This window comes from Salarias fasciatus, chromosome 7 (assembly GCF_902148845.1).
Source record: "Salarias fasciatus chromosome 7, fSalaFa1.1, whole genome shotgun sequence".
NCBI lineage: Eukaryota > Metazoa > Chordata > Actinopteri > Blenniiformes > Blenniidae > Salarias > Salarias fasciatus.
In genome coordinates, this window is record NC_043751.1 from 20,278,077 (window position 1) to 20,296,096 (window position 18,020).

At 43.7% G+C, this 18,020-nt stretch overlaps 1 protein-coding gene across 7 annotated transcripts in view; it reads right to left on the reverse strand.

Annotated features, from left to right (window-relative positions):
- The window catches only part of megf11 (multiple EGF-like-domains 11), an 80,978-nt gene that overhangs the window by 6,403 nt on the left and 56,555 nt on the right, over nt 1–18,020 (reverse strand). For 5 of the 7 annotated variants that reach the window (XM_030096026.1, XM_030096025.1, XM_030096024.1 and 2 more), the window contains 8 exons: nt 17,362–17,536; nt 11,853–11,973; nt 10,383–10,546; nt 10,155–10,257; nt 7,082–7,228; nt 5,563–5,697; nt 787–915; nt 87–215 (listed from right to left, as the gene is read on the reverse strand). In XM_030096026.1, coding sequence (XP_029951886.1) covers nt 87–215; nt 787–915; nt 5,563–5,697; nt 7,082–7,228; nt 10,155–10,257; nt 10,383–10,546; nt 11,853–11,973; nt 17,362–17,536 — 1,103 coding nt within the window. The remainder of the gene's footprint in view (nt 1–86; nt 216–786; nt 916–5,562; nt 5,698–7,081; nt 7,229–10,154; nt 10,258–10,382; nt 10,547–11,852; nt 11,974–17,361; nt 17,537–18,020) is intronic. The other 2 variants (XM_030096029.1, XM_030096027.1) reach the window with 1 other exon arrangement.

Consider the following 18,020-nt stretch of genomic DNA (forward strand, 5'->3'; position numbering starts at 1 on the left):
AGAATTCCTCGGCCGTCATGTGCTGCAGTATTACTGGGCTGCCAGTAGATGACACTGTGAGTCTATTAACCGGTGGAGAAACTCACGCTGTGTGCAGTAGAGACCGGTCCAGCCTGGGCTGCACCTGCACTCCCCATCATAGGCACTGCACTGGGCGCCGTTGTGACAGTTACACGAGTTGAGACAATCAGGGCCCCAGTGCCCAGAGGGACAGGCTGCAGACGCCAGAGACACAGTCAGGCTCGTCGTCACACACTCTCCGAAAGCACACACTCCAACTTTCAGAGATGCACACATGGAACACAACACACTCATGTTTGGAGACATGGAGACACTCACTGCAAACTCATACATGAAAATAAAAGTCCTTGTTTGAATCCAATGCGATGGATGCCCTTTGTGCGAGACGCGCAGACTTTCATGTCAAGTGACTATTCATCAAGAAACATACGTTATTTTTACTTTAAGTAGGCAATACATTTAATAAAAATACACACACATCAATTTTTCATGGCAGGGCAGCTCAAAGTTGTGCTAATGATCTTTGGCCTACAGTGCTTTAAATCAAAGAGCATAATGTATTACAACAATCATTTAGGCAAGTAATGTGTTTTACAGCAGCCGGGGCTGAGGGTAGTTCTGGAGTGTGTGGGGTCATGAAAATGATTAATGTGTATGAAGGTAAGAGTGAGAGAGAAATCAGGAGTGGAGACAGACAATGGGGGGGGGGGGGGGGTTTGGGAAGAATCAGTCGATGAAATGCAGGTTGGAGGAGAGGAGTCCTACCCTGAGAGCAGTCCTCTCCAATCCAGCCTGGGAAGCACTGGCAAGAGCCATCGATGGGGTTGCAGGTGCCGTTGTTGGTACAGAGGCAGATCTCAGCGCAAGCCCTCCCGTACCTGCCGCTTGGGCACACTGCAAAAGATTAAAAAAAATAAATAAATCAAAACCCCTCAACACATAAACAAGCCTGATCTGCGTGTTATCACTCACATGCAAAGACCGGTGGAAATCCATTAACATTAATGACATCAAACTTGGGCACAGCACATTACTGTGAGCACGTTTATGCAAACAAACTCATTCAGTGAAAGGTTGTACAAACATTTTCCTCTAATGGATGATATTGTTCTATTTGAGTGGACATGAAGTGAAGTGATCTGTTTAGACAAAAGGAGGAGTCAATCACTGCCTCCTGTGGCCCAGCTGCCCTATTTCCACTCACTGGGGTGGAATGAGTGATGTGCCACAGAATTAAAATAGACCATGTACACAGACCACGGTATACATTTTTTATGAAATTAATATTTCAATGCACTCCGGCACTCTTCAATAAAATATATCATCTCCAATGAAACCTTCATTGTGTTTTCTTGCTGGACCGTGGGACAAATTGTACCAAGGTGTATCAAACCATCAAGGACCAGGCAGCTGCAGTGGCGGCAGACACATTAAAGGCGTCATATAAAGAGAATAGCCCAGCGTTAGAAGTATCTGATAAGGTGGCTCGCTGTGAACGAGATGGGTCTGACTTATTTTTATGAGCAGTGATTTTAATGATTACATTTCAGCCGGCTTTCCCCTTTTCTTGAGAGCTCTTTCAAGCTCCTTCAAGCAGGTTGTCATTAAGCCATGAGGTTGGCTCCCCTATTCTGATGCTTCTGGGGATTGGAGTCTCTCCTCACCAGGAGAGCTTCATTAAGGCCGGGACTTTGTACGCCGGACAGAGGACAAGTGAGGACGCCAATGGGGCTCAACAAGACGAGCGCGCGCATGTTGCCGGCCACCTCCGCTACTTATTGCCCATCGCCTGCTCAGCCAGTAATTATAGTCCAGACAAATTAGGAACGGCTCTCGTTTATTCTTCTCCCTCTTCTTTCAGCCAAGCTATTAAACTTTTATTTTTAAGACATTGCTCAAAGCCATGAAAGAGAATTCAAAAATCCCCCATCGTCTTTCTGTAATTTATTAAAAAAAAAAAAAAAAAAGTAGTAAATTATTAGAAGTAAAAATCTACAGTACATTTGCATGTAGGTTTCTTCCCCAATCACTTTGATGGAAAGCAGACTTTTTTTTTTTTTTTTGCCTGTGCCGCATGGCCAGGGTATCTGCTGTTTGAGGAGAAGACAGCACCTTTTGCCACACATCGGGTGATGTTAAACCATGAATATTCAGCTCAGCAGATGGACAGTGAGCCAGCAAAATCCAACACAGTGCACACAAAATAAAACAATCAAACATGCACTGACATCTGTTAGTCCTTTTTAGGGTAAGCATGTGTAAATAGGAACAATGTAATTATTATAAGGTGTTATTGAATGGCATACCAGTTGAAATATACAGTTTAAAGACATGGTCGTATGATAATTACACAATTCTGTTGCAAAATGGTATGAAACCAATCAAAATCACACATTGCTTATATTTACTTGGTGCATATTTTAAATGAATATATTCACATATAGTACATCTTTGTTTACTGTGGAATTTTTTTCACATTTCTACATTTTTTGTTAACAACTCACTAGCTGGGATTAGAAGATGCTCAACTGAAGGAAAGAGGCCAAAAATATTGATGCTAATACAAGAGAGACAACTCAAATCTCAATTATTTGCACAACTACGTTTCAAATATTGAAGTATTTTCTTCACTACAGTTCGCTTGGAAGCAAACAAGCAGGTGCTCCAGTTATGGTCACTTTCACGATAGCTGCCCTTTGTTTAATACAACTAACAAAATCAACTTGTACAACTCTGTTGTAACACTTTCACCCAAAACACGATGCAAGTATTTCGAGGCTTAATTAGAATTTTGATGTATTTTGTTGTCACATATTCACAGAAAGGCACAGACGTACTAAATTCAATTATGAGATCTAAAAATGTAACTAAAGCAAGACTTAGCATTGGAAGTAAGAAGTCGAGTGAGAAATCGCTTCAGATGTTTTTTTGGCGCAACGTTGTCAACAAGGTCCTCCTATATGATTAAAACATTGCCAAGGCAATACACAAAAGACAGGTCGCCTTGAAATTAAATTTAACGAGAAGCCCAGACGTGTGCGCGCGTTGTTTCTTTCCGTCTGTGCATTCACAAGAAGCAATTTACATGCGGCGCTTTCTGGAGAATTAGGCAGAGGGACAGCGGCGTTTACTTAACGTATTCTTTGTGTGAAAAAAGTGGGTCTCAGCAGTTTTCAAGCTTCTGTTGAAGGTTGATTTTTTTTTTTTCTCTTGGTCTGGAGTGCGCTGATAAAAGCTATTATTCAAAGTTTCAAGGCAGCGATGCCAGCGGGAGTGGCAGCAGGTCATCCGTTGATCGCATTAGAGTCAATGAGCAAAGCAAGCGCCGTGAGAATACGCGCACAGGTGTGCTCACTAAACACAGACAAAATAATAGGCCTGCTTCACAACAACTAGCATTTCTTGATCCGTTTCGACACTGTTTCGTACCAGGCTAAAGCGAGGAGACCTTTTCAAATACAAACTGTACTTGTTTTTAACTGCAGAGGCCGAAACTGCTCGTTGAATCAATTTGACAGTGAGCGAAACAGAAGGAAGATGTCAAAAAGGTCACGGAGGACTGCGAGATTTGATTGGTTCTCAAAAACTTTACTCAGGGACATTAAGCCGGATCATAACCTGTCTATCCTGGGATGTTGTGCGGAGACTGCAAAGCATTTATTGTTGGTAGTTGCAAAAAAAGAAAGACAAAAACAAACAAACCAAAAAAAAAAAACAAAAAAAAAAAACAAAACCTTGTGTTGAACTAGAAATCTCACACCCCATTGAGCTCTGTGCGCTGGGTGAAGGAAATTATGTCTGTTACACAACTGGAGCAACTGTGCCTGTGCAAATCCAATGCACATTAGATTTCATAGAAAACTGAGCGCATTTTTTGGCACAGTGTCATGTATATACAGCTCGGGACTCCACCGTTAGGAGCTACTTTGTTATGGAATTCAACTTGATTTATTTATGTCTTTTTTTCCAAGTCGTTGTTCTGCGACAGTGACAGTTCAATAGAGGCTCCATTCAGCCTTCAGCAAACTACATGAAAATAAGCAGTTTTTCAAATGGACCCTTAACCTTCAAGGTGGCAAAAGTGACGCTTAATTAAGTAACGCTTCATTACTTTGTCAACTGAAATTTGTATATTTAACTATGTCAGCCACTCTGCAATCGACTGTTTCTGACCACAGGTCTCGGTGAGAGCGTCGTCGCTGAGTCTGTCTGGTGTTTTCTTTGCTGCGAAAGATCAAAACAGTCATGAAATGTCAATGATCTTAATTATGGTTTTCCATCCATTCATCTTCGATTCCCGCTAAATGCTACTGACTGTGGGTGAAGGCAGGACGCATCGGCAGGCAGGGCAGTCACACACACTGACATTCACCACTCATTTCAGTTCAGGGGTCACCAACGGCCCAGTTTTATCGCGAGTGGGAAAGACTGATAAAACAGTAACGTAATAAGCCTTTTCTTAAAACCAAATAATTATTAGAACTGGAAATTACTATAATATCAACATAAACAAAAAGAATTACAGTGGGATGTTTAAAAATCATCTATATTTGATACACTTTACAGCATTTAGCCTGTTGACTTTGACGTTAATGCTAGTTTGGGTTTCAGTATTGTTAAAAAAAAAACTGTTAAAAAGTGAATGTTTTCTGTTTTTGATGCCGTCATTTCCTGGACTGGGTGGAGCTTTTTAGCTGCAAGTGTTTTAATACAAGGATGCACGACCCATGGCTCTGGAGCCTCTGTAGTGGCTTCCTGTAGCCTTCACAAAGTTACATGCATGTTAATGTGCAAGTTATTTTTATGTCTTTTTTATTTTATTACACAGCGGCCAATCTTGTGAACTGACTCTCGTCTTGCAGTTTGAGGTGACAAATGGGACCCTTTAGATAAAAGACTTTTTTTCCCATATATCACCTATTAAACAAGTGTCACATTCTTCTCTGGCACCTGTGTGACACCTTTAATTGCAGGTAATCTAAGCTGAATAGGCTAATCGTGGATGAATCAAACAAAGATAGGTGTGAAATTTAATGTGGACAGAGCCAGTTACTTTCACTCCTAACGTTACATCTGTGTTTCATGCGTGGAAAGAAATTCGCAAAACAAAACAAAAATAAACAATCATAAAAGAAATGGAGGAAAACGCATTAAAACAGCTCAAAAATGCCCCCAAAATATTGCAGACACTTAATTGTAGTTATTTATTATCATAAATGTGGCATAAACTCCACTTTCGGGATGCAAAGCTCAAAAAAAAAAAAAAAAAAAAATTACAGTGAAGTTTATAAGCTGCGTTATCTTAATGTTCAAGGCTGAGTTTGTTTTGCAGCTTCACACAAATTTTATTTGGTGTCGGGAAGGAAAAAGCAGCTCTTTTGGTTATCAGAGTTGCAGATCACTTGTTTTCTTTCCTGCTTCTATATTGTCTAGCAGCCTTTTATTCTGTGTGTGTTTATTGTGCCTTTTTATCACTTTAATTTGAATTTTAGATTAAAAAAAAAAAGAAAAAAGAAAAAACCGACACGGAAAGCAACTTGCCTTGGTTGCACAGAGACCCAGAGAAGCCGGACAGGCACTCGCAGTGGCCCGTGATGTGATGGCACGGCCCGGTGCTGTGCACGCACTGCGGACACGACTGGCTGCAGCGGTGTCCGTAGAACCCTGGAGAGCAGCCTGCGGAGCGGGGCGGGCACGGGAAAAATCAGTCACCGAAGGCCCATCGGAACAAAAGGAAGATCATAATGAAACAAAGCACATCAAGAGCAATCAACGGAGAGCACCGAAAAATCAAGGCCAGGAGAATTAAAGCAGAAAAGACAGATAGAGACAGCAAACGGGAGGGAGATTGCAGGAAAAGTCAGTCTTTATTCAAATCACTGCCATTTCATCTGCTGCCAGCAGTGGAATAGTCAAAAAGTTAAGTGAGTCATGAAAATCTGTTTAATGTCAAGTCTTAAAAGTAACGTAGTGATCTATATATGGCAAGAAAGTGCACAGTTGTGTTATTAATACAGGGAAGATGTTCAAAAGCTAGGATAAAGGTTACCATACGCACATTTTATACACAAACTAACAGTGCATCCATAATGAGACACATTTCCATGTCAGTGCTGGGAGAGACTTAGGGATTCATGTCCCGTTTCTATTTTTACAGGCAGTGATTTTGGATGAAATTTCTGTTCCAATACCTCTTTTCTCAAGGGATGATCAGGTATTTTTCCAAAATAGAAACCTTTTAGGAACTGAAAAACAGCCTCAGCTTTAGTTTGACAGACATGCAATGCTGAGTTTACCCCGCAGGTTCGGATTTTATTTCAAGCACCTGGTGTAATACATTTTTATCAACCACTGAAGAAGCATGTAATCCTTCAATTAAAATCTCAGTGAGAAGAAAAAGGCAAAAAAAAAAAAAAAACTGCAGTTATGAGGGTTTTCTTACCTGACACTCAAATTATCTGTGCAAATATTGAATTTGGGAGTAATCATTTTCCTCTCTCTTTTCTTTTTCTTCCGCTCTAATACACACAAACGTGTGTATTAGAGCGTCTCTCTTACCTGCCACTCATATTGATGTTTACAGGTTTATGATTGTGAATTTCACTCCCAATCAGTGAGCCGATCACTTGAGAGCCGCTTCAGACGGACCCCACTGCAAAACCAGAGCCGGCGCTCCCGGTGAGCGTGCCCTTTGATGAGCCTTAGGCGAGGACCGCGAGCCTCCCACTGCGAGCTTGTTGTTGAGGACAGAGTCAGAGGGGGCGAGGGCCATGCCGGTGTGTATATATGTGTGTGTGTGTGTGTGTCTAAGGGGATACCGGTGGGGCAAAGACACTGTGATTAAGTGATCGCAGTGATGAAGGGTTTACTCTCAAGCCGTTGTGACCGACAGCCGAGTGCTTCTCCTCGGCGCCGCTCACCCTTTAACAATTCTTCAAAGATCAAAGCAAGGTCGGCGCTGCGACGGAGTTTGCCGCCGTGTCACTCTCGGGGTCACGCGGCCGACTCTCAAAGGTTTGCTTAAAGAAACGCTGTCTCCGAGGAGGCGGCGGAGGCTCACTTCTCTTGCAGGAGGTCCCTCGGTATCCAGGTGCACAGACACATGTGCCGTCCTCGGGAGAGCAGGATCCTCCGTTCTGACAGGAACAGCTGACTGAACAGTTGGGTCCCCAGAAGCCTTGTGGGCACACGTTATCACAGTGGATTCCTGCAGGCACATTACCATCACGAATATTCAGCGAATCCACACCAAGAACGGCTAAAGACTGGTATGCCAAAATATTCTAAATAGCATGCCATCTGTAAAAACACATCATTAAAGGACAGCGTTCAGAAGGCCTGATCACAGCACATCTATGCAGGGTTATTCAGCCAGCATGGATCTTCCATTGATTTTTGTCTTGAATAAACATAACTGCTGTTTGGAGTCTGTTTTCTTGCCTTCCCTTTTTTTTTTTCTTTTCTTTTTTTTAGTTCAGCCCATCTTTCACACTCTGTTTCTCCTTTCCAAATGTATTTTATTTTTGATCTGACTGAGGCTCCCTGCCAGTGCACTGTGTTGATTAACAGGGTTGGGTCTCCAGAGAGGCCGAGCTTGTCTCCCATTCTCTTTCAGCAGAGACGGGGTAGTGTGCAGAGCTGAAGGGAAGTACTCAGGCTACGAGAGCACAGTCTGGAAGTGTCACAGTGTGTTTTGTGCAGCTCAAAAACCAACAAATGCAAAAACACTGCATCCATACATAGATCTGTCCCTGCTGGTGAATGCAGGAGGACGAATCACGTTTTCTCTCCCTGGTACATCAAGGCTATCTCGAAAACTGGAAAGGAAGGGTAAAGATGTCACACATGTACTGTAATAATTAGGCACAGTTTTGTAAAATGAAACGTACTGTACATCGCTGCGATTGCACGTGCACACACTCCGGAGTCACACTCTCACACACTTGCATGCAAACTCCGGCACCTTTCAAGCTCCAAGCCCCCACTTCGAAGCCTCATTTGAAATTTTCTTTGAATGAGAATATCTGAGAATAGCGCAGCCATTAAAGCAGCATTAGTGCAGTATCTTTGAATTAAACCTGGGCTAAACTCTTGGGACTAATGCTATACAGTAACCAAAGCACCTTCAGGCCGGCGTGGAAGAGTTGAGAAGAGGAAACATTGGTGCTGATGAGTTAGGGGAGCCCGGTACCCGTGATTTAGTCAGAAGTCAGGCCATGGACTTCAAAAGGAGGGCAAGGCTTGTGCGCGTGTGTTTGAGGTTCTGCGAGGCCAAGCAATGGGGAGAAAAAAGAAGAAAAAAAAAAAAAACGCGACTGCCTTTACTGTCAGAAAATGAATGCGGACAGAACATCACATTTTTCAGTCTAATGGTGACAAACAGAGGGGCTTTGGATGCCTAGTGAGGGAGAAGAAGAAAAAGTGAGAGGAGCCAGAACTGAAGTCTCTTCAAAGCAGGCTTTTCACTGAGAAGTGCCAGAGGTCTCACCGTCCAATTTGTACAGAGAAAACCTCTCTCGCCCTTTTGCAACGCTCTCTCTCGCTCTCTCGGTGCATGTAAACACACACTCACATTACCTGCTCTGTGACATCAACCTCTTCAAATATAAAAGGCAAAGTCCTGTTTAACATGTACTAGCATGGAGCCCCGGCATCAAATGGCCCGTCGGAGCCTTCTTTTAAACCTCCGTCGGCTGATGTCAGGATTACGACAGCGAGGCAACAGCTGTGTGGGTCACAGGCAGTTTAACCACTTAGATGCACATGCTCTGCGAGTCAAGCTTCTTGACAATTTACACAAACTACACAATAAAACCTACAACAGGCTGACAGCTAAATAAACGCCTGACCAGCGCTGGATCCAGCACGCTTGGCGATACAGCGCTGACAGTATAAAACTGCTCTGGAGAGTGTGTAAATAGCCATTTTGTTGGATTCCTGACTTAGTTCTGTGACGAAGTCGGGGTAGTCCCCCCCTCTCGAGGTGCTTCTTCCTTCAGAGAGACTATTGTCAAGCCTCCGCGATTCCAGTATGTATGTATGTGTGTTTGTTCGACCCATTGGGCCGCGCACTGCCCCCAGCCCTGCACCCTGGTGACTCAATTAAGGCTGACAGATGGTCCCGACCTGTGCAGGATTCAGAGCATGAGAGGCCCATTTTGCCGGCTCCGTTCTTGCAGATAATAAAACCCACATTGTTTCCCAGAATAAATGCCCTGAGCTCAGGAGGCTGAATGGAGTGGGCTGCTGAGAGCCCACAGGCTTGACCTTTCCTACTGAATTTTTTCCCTCCCCGACTGCACCTCTCTACCCAAAGCTCAGAGACCAGGTCCTCGGCTGGCCCCCCTGAATTTGACATTCAGATGCGACACTTCATTTTTGAGCATAATGACTCTCACCCTTGCTGTGACATTCACACTTTCCCACCTCCAGCTTTTTTTTTTTTTTTTCCCCTGTAAGCAAAAAGCTTGGAATGACGGGGAAAAGAAACGTGGACATATGTTTGAGTAAAAACAAAAAATGAGCATCTAGAGGGGATCAGAGTTGAAATGGGGAGACGGCTTTGGTTGAGAAAGAAAGAATGCTCGAATAAATACTTGCTTCAATCATATCATGAAAAAAAAGAAACTTTAAATAATTACTAGACCCAAAAATAAGAAAAAAAAAAGATATCATAGACTGTGTCTAATAATCATGAGAGCATTCTGAGCCAATTATTTGATTCCGACTCCAAATATTCATATGATGAGTCAGTTCAGTCGTTGGGTACAGCCAATAATAGATGCAATATAAGCATGATTGCATAGCGGCATCCACTGTGTCAGGCAGAAGAATTAATTTAGAGCTCATTTCTCAACATCTCTCATTCGGCGACGCCACCGGCTCAGCAGCAAAACAAATTGAACATTTAATTAACAAAACACTGCTGAGACATTCTGTAAACATACTGTACAACACAAATCACCAACTCTGCAGCATATTTTCCAATTTTAGCAAATGAATGTGTCTGACAAGCATGCGATAGCTTTGATTTTCAGCTGATGAGCATAGCAAAAAAAAAAAAAACGCAGCTCATACCTAAGAGTTTATTTATCCTGTTACCGTCAGCCAGGAGAATAAGGAGCCGTATTTACCTGTCCAGCCGGGGTAGCAGCGACAGTAACCGCTCACAGGGTCGCAGCCGTCAGCATGGCTGCAGTCACATCGTTCACGACACTCCAACCCATATGTACCGTCCTGGCAATGATAAAAACTCACAGTCACGCCTTTAAAACGCCACACCGGGGGCGCAACGGGTTGTTACAAGCTGTCCAAAAAGTTTGAAGATTGGCTATACGCTGCCAATAAAACAAAAAACTTACAGGACAGGACTCCTGGCAGTGCTCTCCCCTCCACCCGGGAGAACAGGTACAGGTGCCATCTATGGGATCACAGGCGGCGCCGTTGCTGCATAAGCATGTCTGGTTGCAGCCCAGACCCCAGGTACCACTGGAACAGAGGATGGAGCAGTCCACACCCTGCCAGCCTTCAGGGAGAAAACACAAAGCTTCACACTGTATATTCAAGACAGATCAACAGCACAAAAGAAAATAACACTTAAACTAAATCTAACTCAACATGCAGAGGTGAAGTCCTAAACATGTTAAAGTTACTACAGTAATGTGAAAAACGTTAAGGTGTCTGACAATCCGACCTAAATTTCTACTTGGTGCGAGACGAAGCATGTGCAGCGTGAGAGTCAGGGGAGCTCAGTGTGGTTCAAGCTGTGTGAGGGGGGCTTATCCCTGCGCGCACGTCACAAATTCCTGATCTACAAGGAAATAGCTACAGGCCGGATTATTATAAATCTGTACAGATCTTCAGCGAAAGTTGAATCCTACTGACATTGGCGACTTTCTGATTGTCAGTTGTACTACTAGTGCAAAGTTTTAGTGTCTGAACACTGTAAAAACGTGCACATAAAAATGAAATGTAATCCATTTATTGGATTTATATTTTCTGTTTTCTCTGTTCAGTTTTTCTGTTGGGAGCAACACATTGTTGTGGATAAATTCTAACGACGTCTTTCTCCAGTGCAACTTACACTGACTTTATATTCTTGAATAAAGTCTCACAAAAGCAATGTCAATGTATTGTTCACAGTTTTCACGATGAATCATTATTCTGGCTTTTTATCAGCCAGTCGTCTGATAAAATGTCAAAATCAGAGTATAACTTTTCCATTACCAGTTCCCACTAGAACCAGCCCAGCGTGCTCGCAGTGGTTTGGGAACACCTTGCAAAACTGCTTTGTTAACACTGTTTCATAAAAGTGGCAGAAAAATGAAAGCATGCTTGTGACCAGCAAACATGCTGCGTAAGTAAAAATTCATTTACCATCTAAACTGAGGCATGCCAGCACCTCTAGGCGCTCCGTCTTTATTTTACCTCTTTTTTCCCCCCCTCAAGTGCTTTCCACCCTTTTCGAGCACCTCAAATAGAAATCTCAGGGAAAAGAATGAGCTGCTCATAACCTGAGATCAGGGGTCTCGAGCATGGGCCAAAAGGTCAGGACAATCCCACATTTATGGATATGACACTCTGCTGGCGCAGAATTTGTGGGTTGTGAAAATAATTTATAGAAAAAAAAAGCCCAAGGGTGTATCATTGATTAAACTGAAAATTGGCCATAAAATAAATGAAGGGCAAGGATTTTCTGGCAGCGGGTTACAGTACGCAGGGCGCAAATCTTCATCCATTTAGAATCCAGCTTGTTAGATCATACAGCATACGGCGCAGTCAGTGTAGCAGAACTCGCGCTCAACCTCCACCGCGAGTCAATTACGCCGTACCTTCTCTGCAGACGCAGGAGCCGTCGACGGGAGAGCAGGACGCGTGATTGTGGCAGGAACATGTGGACATGCAGCTCGGCCCGAACAGACCAGGAGGACACACCGTGGCACAGTCCTCACCCTCAACAGGAAGAAACGCAAAGTCATGAGGCGACAAACCAACACGGCGATAAGTGCTGACTCTGTCAGACCAAAAATAGGAATAATACAGTCGGAACAGGAGCAGACAGGAAGACAGGAGAGGTTCACTGCACCTCTCCATCGCTTACTGAACTGTTTACTTGGAGCATCCGTACTGTGTCTGTGCACAAAAAAGGAGAAACGCGACTGTAAAATTGAATGGACTCATTATAGAGACTGAAGTTCAAGGGGAGACCCACTCTTGATCAACCCAAGCTTTCACTTCCTGGCTTCCAATTATACACTCTATATATTCTGAAAGCATTTACTCGCAGCCGTGCTTTGGTTTTTGCAGCATTGCTTCCTCATCTCTCAACTTCTCTCCACAGTGCATGTCCCTGTCTCCCATTAGGCATGAGTCTCACCCCCTTTTCAGCAGAGAGACTGGCAGACCTCCAAAGCTGAGGAATCCAGATCCTTCACCCATCTTTCACCAACCAGGCAATGACTAAATCTGGCCTTCCGTCTCACCATCCTCACTTCATTATTAAAACTATCTCAGTAAACTAAAGAAACATTAAATCCTGGACTTCGCCTTGAGATGTCAGTGAGTATTGAAGCACCAATTAAACTGGAAACTGCTAAAGGCTGACAATGAAGGTTCAACTCCAGAGAGATCAATCAATCTCAGTAGAATGTGCATCTTTAGTATATCAGTATGGAGTGTACCAGTATATAAGTGTGCAGCAATATAGCTCAAATTCTCATTCTTATAATAAGATAAAATTATTAAGAATAAGACAAAGACGATTCGCTCTGTTGCTGAAATACAAATATTCCCATTTTACTTTTTGAGAAATGAAACTTTGCTCTCTTATTCTAAACATCTGACAAGCATCTGAATGTGTGCACGATGTTGTCAATACTGTCTGAAATTAGACTGATGGACTGACTGATTGTTGGACCTGTGCAGATTGCTCCAGTAAAACGTAACAGCTTGAGGTTATGAGAAATCTCTTTTGGGTTTAGTGATTTCATTTCTTCAATGTCTGATTTAAAAATCTTTAATTTGGCAATATAATAAAATATAAATGGTGTATGATTTGTGAGTGTGTACAGATATGTCTGTTTTTCCTACAAAATGTGTTATTTTCCTCTTTGCCTTCATGAGCTGCCTGTCAAAGCACCTGATGCTGCTTTACACGACGACGCAGACAGAATCAGCATGCTGGACTACAATAGCTGGCTCCTCATTGTGTTTATAACACGGCAGGATCTTTGCCTGAAGTGTCTTTCTCAGCAGCTCCCTGGGGACGTCGACCTCTGAATTTTAAAAACCTTCAGTGAGCTACAGTGATTTTGTAGACAGAAGCAAGTCGGATCAGCGTGACTAAAAATGATTAAAATTTCAGGATGGAATCGGTTAGGTCTTGAAAGTCTCACCCGGTATCAATCATCTGTTATATTCTTACAACCTACTGCGCTCCGTCCGCTAAGTAGCAACTGCGACTGATCCTACCTGCATAAAAGATGGTGTGGACTGTGACCTGTGTGTCTTGAAGCTCACGGTGAAATCATGACGCGCATAGCAACATCTGAGCCCTTCCCTCAGAGAGCGCTCAGCTGGTGGTGACATGCATGGCAATACAAACTTGGCTCAACGGGGTAAACACTAACAAACACCACAGCGGACTGGATGGACAGGTGAAAACAGGATCCCGGAGGCGGCGCTGACAAACCGCTGACAAGTCTTTGCTTCAGCATTTATGACAACACCAACAGGAGAGCGGCAGCCGCCATGCTGGTGCAGGTTTAGAGCGAACTATCTTGGTAAAGGACATGGAGTACTCCTTCTGTGTCCTCTACAGCCCGCTGTCATTAGAATTTCTCTGCTTGAAAGGCTGAGCACAGCCCACCTCCGCGAGTCTCGTCCCTCCCTCAGTCGGAGATCACAGCCAGTCTATGGGTTCTCACACCCTCCCGTTCAAACCCCGTCTTGAGTGACAGGTGACACAATGATTTAGAGTTCCAATTAGAGGCCCAGAGGAGTCCTGAGTGGCTCCTGCTTCGCTCACCAGAGAGCTGGGGGACTGCCGGCTGCTCACTGCTCTCATTATCATTTTGAACTCAGTTTAAACAGGAGGCAGGAGGAGATGTGCCAGTGGACGCCAGGGGCAGAACACACATCTTAAAACATCTCCTCTCCCCGTACGCCACATAAAAGCGGCTGTCTGTGAATGAAATTTTTATCAATCGGTTGCAATAACCTTTGTTCTGCCGAAAATGACAGCTTCAAGACTGCTAACAATAGCAGTTCAGTTACAGTTGTTAAATGTGGAGAGAAGTTCGACCAGCTGGGAAGTTGGACGGGCAAATACGAAGCCGGGAAGGGAGAGAGGGGGGGTGATTGGGGTCGGGGGGGGGGGGGGGTTGGGCTTTCTTTAGCACGGAGCACAGGCAATTTACTGGTGACTGGACCCATGGATAAAACGTCATGCAGCCACAAATGACCACATGGATTTTGCTGCATCCATGGCTGCGTTGAATTCCACTTGGTTTCACCCTCATGGTGAGGAAACCAGTGGTTGGTCCGCTCTCAAGAGGGGAAAGGCAGCTCTCTCATTAGCCGACTGATTCATGTTCCTTCTGAGCTTGGAAGGATAGAAGTCTGTATGTGCAGAATCATTATTAATACACGGACTGTCAGTCCGTTGCATGGGAGCAGCAGGACCTTACATAACTACACAGCCGACGGAGGCAGCAAGCAGACCTGAGCCACTGAGAGGCGGCCAGGTCGTCCTTGGCCGAGGCACTAAATTTATATCTATTAGTATCTTAATGTAATTGGAGTGCATTTTTTTTTTCCCAGAAAGCCAATGGCTGACACAACATTGATCAGGCTGGTACCCATTGAGACTAGATGCAAATGGCACCACTAATTACCAATCAGTCTCACTCCTTAACAGTTCATCTAACTGCGGGATGAGTGACTGCAGTTTAAAATTCATGCGGCACGACAGAAAATGAACCCGTGAACCTTTTGATGAGGCAAGAAAGCCCTGAGAGAAAGGGAAATGATTTGTTTTCACCACCTACAAAGGCAGACCGGAATCCATTACTAATGCATTCATATTTCAGATACAGCAGTATCAACAGAATCTGGAGAAACAGTCGACATAGGGGAGAAGTGCTACCCTGTATACATGCTGCAGATTGCGAGGGACAAAGCCTGAATAGGTAACATGTAATCACTTTGTCCCAGTCAAAAAGAGCATGTCCAATTACTAGGGCTAAATCAAGCGTGCAGGTGCTCGGTCTGCTCCAACACTTTGCTTGGTTTGCCCCCCGATGGGACTCCAGAACAAAGATGCAGTGGGAAGGCTTAGTCTTATCAGCCGTTCCCTGGGGAAGGGACTTCACTTGCAATCATAGCTTCAACACCATCATCAGCCACATTTTAAAAGGTCTGCTCGATAATAATCATGAGCTATGCATGTGACACACTTGCAGGTAGCGGCGACGCAAGCTCTACCTTCTAACAAAGTGTCTGTGTTATCTGCACAGCGGCAGCCGCTTTGTTAAAACTACAGAAAAAAAAAAAAAAAAAAAAAGCTACCGTGAACGCTAACACCCACCCTCGTCCACACAAACACACCAATCCTCCATATGAGGTGTGTCTGTTCCCATCTGACTGCCTCCTTTTCTATCCAGCTCCTGCCTGCCCTCTAGGTCTGTTTAATGGATCTGGCAGCCCTTCCCAGCAGCCGCCAAAGAGAACAGGTGGAGCAAATTAAGACACAGTCTGCGGCCCCGCTCGGTAGCTCAATTCACCACAGTGGCCCGCTGTAAGACACAGGCAATTTCCACTGAAATGTAATGTTGGCAGAAATGTACCTTCTCGGTCTCTGTTGCTCTGTAACTTCAGATTGCAAGACAAGAAACACAATGGGAAAACTGATTGAAGTTACCCAACTAATTTGACAGTTGTAAAAGGGGACAATAGGGCTGCACCGAAAAAAACCAGCAGAATGGAAAACACATATAGGTCAAAGATTCAATTTTCTCCAAATTGGCCGAGGAATAGAGATCTAAGCTTGCTCTCCGCTTGGCCGTGATGCTACCAGTCAGGACTGATGAACCATGCTTCTGAAATACACACAACTGGTGGCGGGGTTGTTACCACAGAATGAATCATTTAGAGGAGAATTTCTTGGAGTGCCAGAGCACACGTTCATAAAAAGGCAATAATAAAAACGTCTCACCTTGCTCTTGAGTGTCTGTGTACAAAGAGCTTTAAAAGTGAAACCGGGACCGATTCCAAAACATTACAGCCACGCCGACGCAAACATGTGACGAGAGCTGCGCACGAAACATAAATCACAACTACGACCTTCACATCTGAATTTCACACAGGGGAAAGGTGAAGTATGCTGCCGTTACTCAGTCATTATTGTGGAAAACTGCACTTTTGGAAAAAAAAAAAAAAAAAAGATACAAGCAGAAAAGAAAACAGTGACAAACATTTATCAGAGAAATAACCGATATGCCTAATAAATAGCATAGAAGTAAAAATATTAATCCAACAGAACAAAGTTGAATAAGTAATAATAAATATTAATCGAAACAAACTTACGCTGACTGGTGTCAGCATAGAAGAATGAAAATACCATGAAAACACAATAAACACTATTCAAAAGTAGGACTGATGGAGTGTGACTGCCACAGCAATGAAGGATGTCCTGAGGCACTTTGGTGGAATGAGTCTGCTGAGACTCACACACTGTGAGAGGCATTCCTCAGGACGGACCAGATCTTCATCTGAGGACACCTGCACAGAGTCCATCTCCACCCCCACCGTATAACTGGATCTATAATATATAGACTTCGATGTTTGCTCTTTTCAATAAATTTGATTGTATAGAAAAACACCAAAAAAGTGGAGTTCATATCCTTCTACGTATCCTTACATCCTTGTTTATTTCATAGGATGTTTTTAAAGTTTCTGAGTACTCCAACAAGAACTGTTAAATTACAAATTGAAACTAAAAGCATCTGACTGTGTTGGAAATGTTTACACTGTTTGGCAATTTTTAAGTTTGCTGCATTTTAAGTCTCAAATTACCATTTCTTCCTCCTCAGTATCCTTTCATTTCTATTCCTCTGGTAAATGTTGGCTTGTGCAATATAATTATCCTGCTGGCTTGACATTATGGCGCTCGGAACAGAGATTTACATTTCATGAGACTAAGTAAAGGTCAAATTAAACATAAAAAAAGAATAATAGTAAAACATATACAATTAAATCCAAAATAATAGTACAACACGGCCATAGAGGTGGCTCCTGGTGTGAATACTATATTAGATAGCAGCGAGGTTACATGATACTCACCATAAACCCAGGGGCACATATACAGGCACCTGTGACAGGATGACAGTCAGCTCCATTGGCACAGCTGCAAGACAGCATGCATCCCTCTCCGTAGAACCCGGGCGGGCAGGTCTCATTACAGTAAAGCCCTGTCCATCCCGCAGAGCAGGTGCATTCACCAGAAAGAGGATGGCAGCTACGGGATAATGAGAGAGAAATATGGGACAACAACGGGAAGAAAAAGAGTGAGGTGAAGTTTTCTTGCTCTGCGAGTATCAACACTTCATTCCTGAGCTGGATCAAAGTGAGAAGTCTGCGCCAACAGCGATTCATCCATCTATGTGTCTGCGTGCGTGTTTCAGGATAGATGAGGTGTCCCTTTTCTCCTTCGTTCTGTAATGACTTCTATGGCCGATACCCAACTCCTGCCGGAATCAGAGCATTAACACTGCATTAACTATGAATGCTGCTGAGAAATTATGAATGAAGCAAAGGTCGCGATTAAAAGCTAACTGGATGACACGGCTGAAGGGTGTCCAGACTTCAGAATGAGCACCGGCTTAAAGCTAAGAAGAGACAAAATTGAGCTGCAGAAGTCTGTATTCATATGGAGCTACGGGGGGGCGTTCGCTTCAGGGCTTGGTCGGAGTAAAGCTGTGTGTGGCCCTGCACTGATGTCT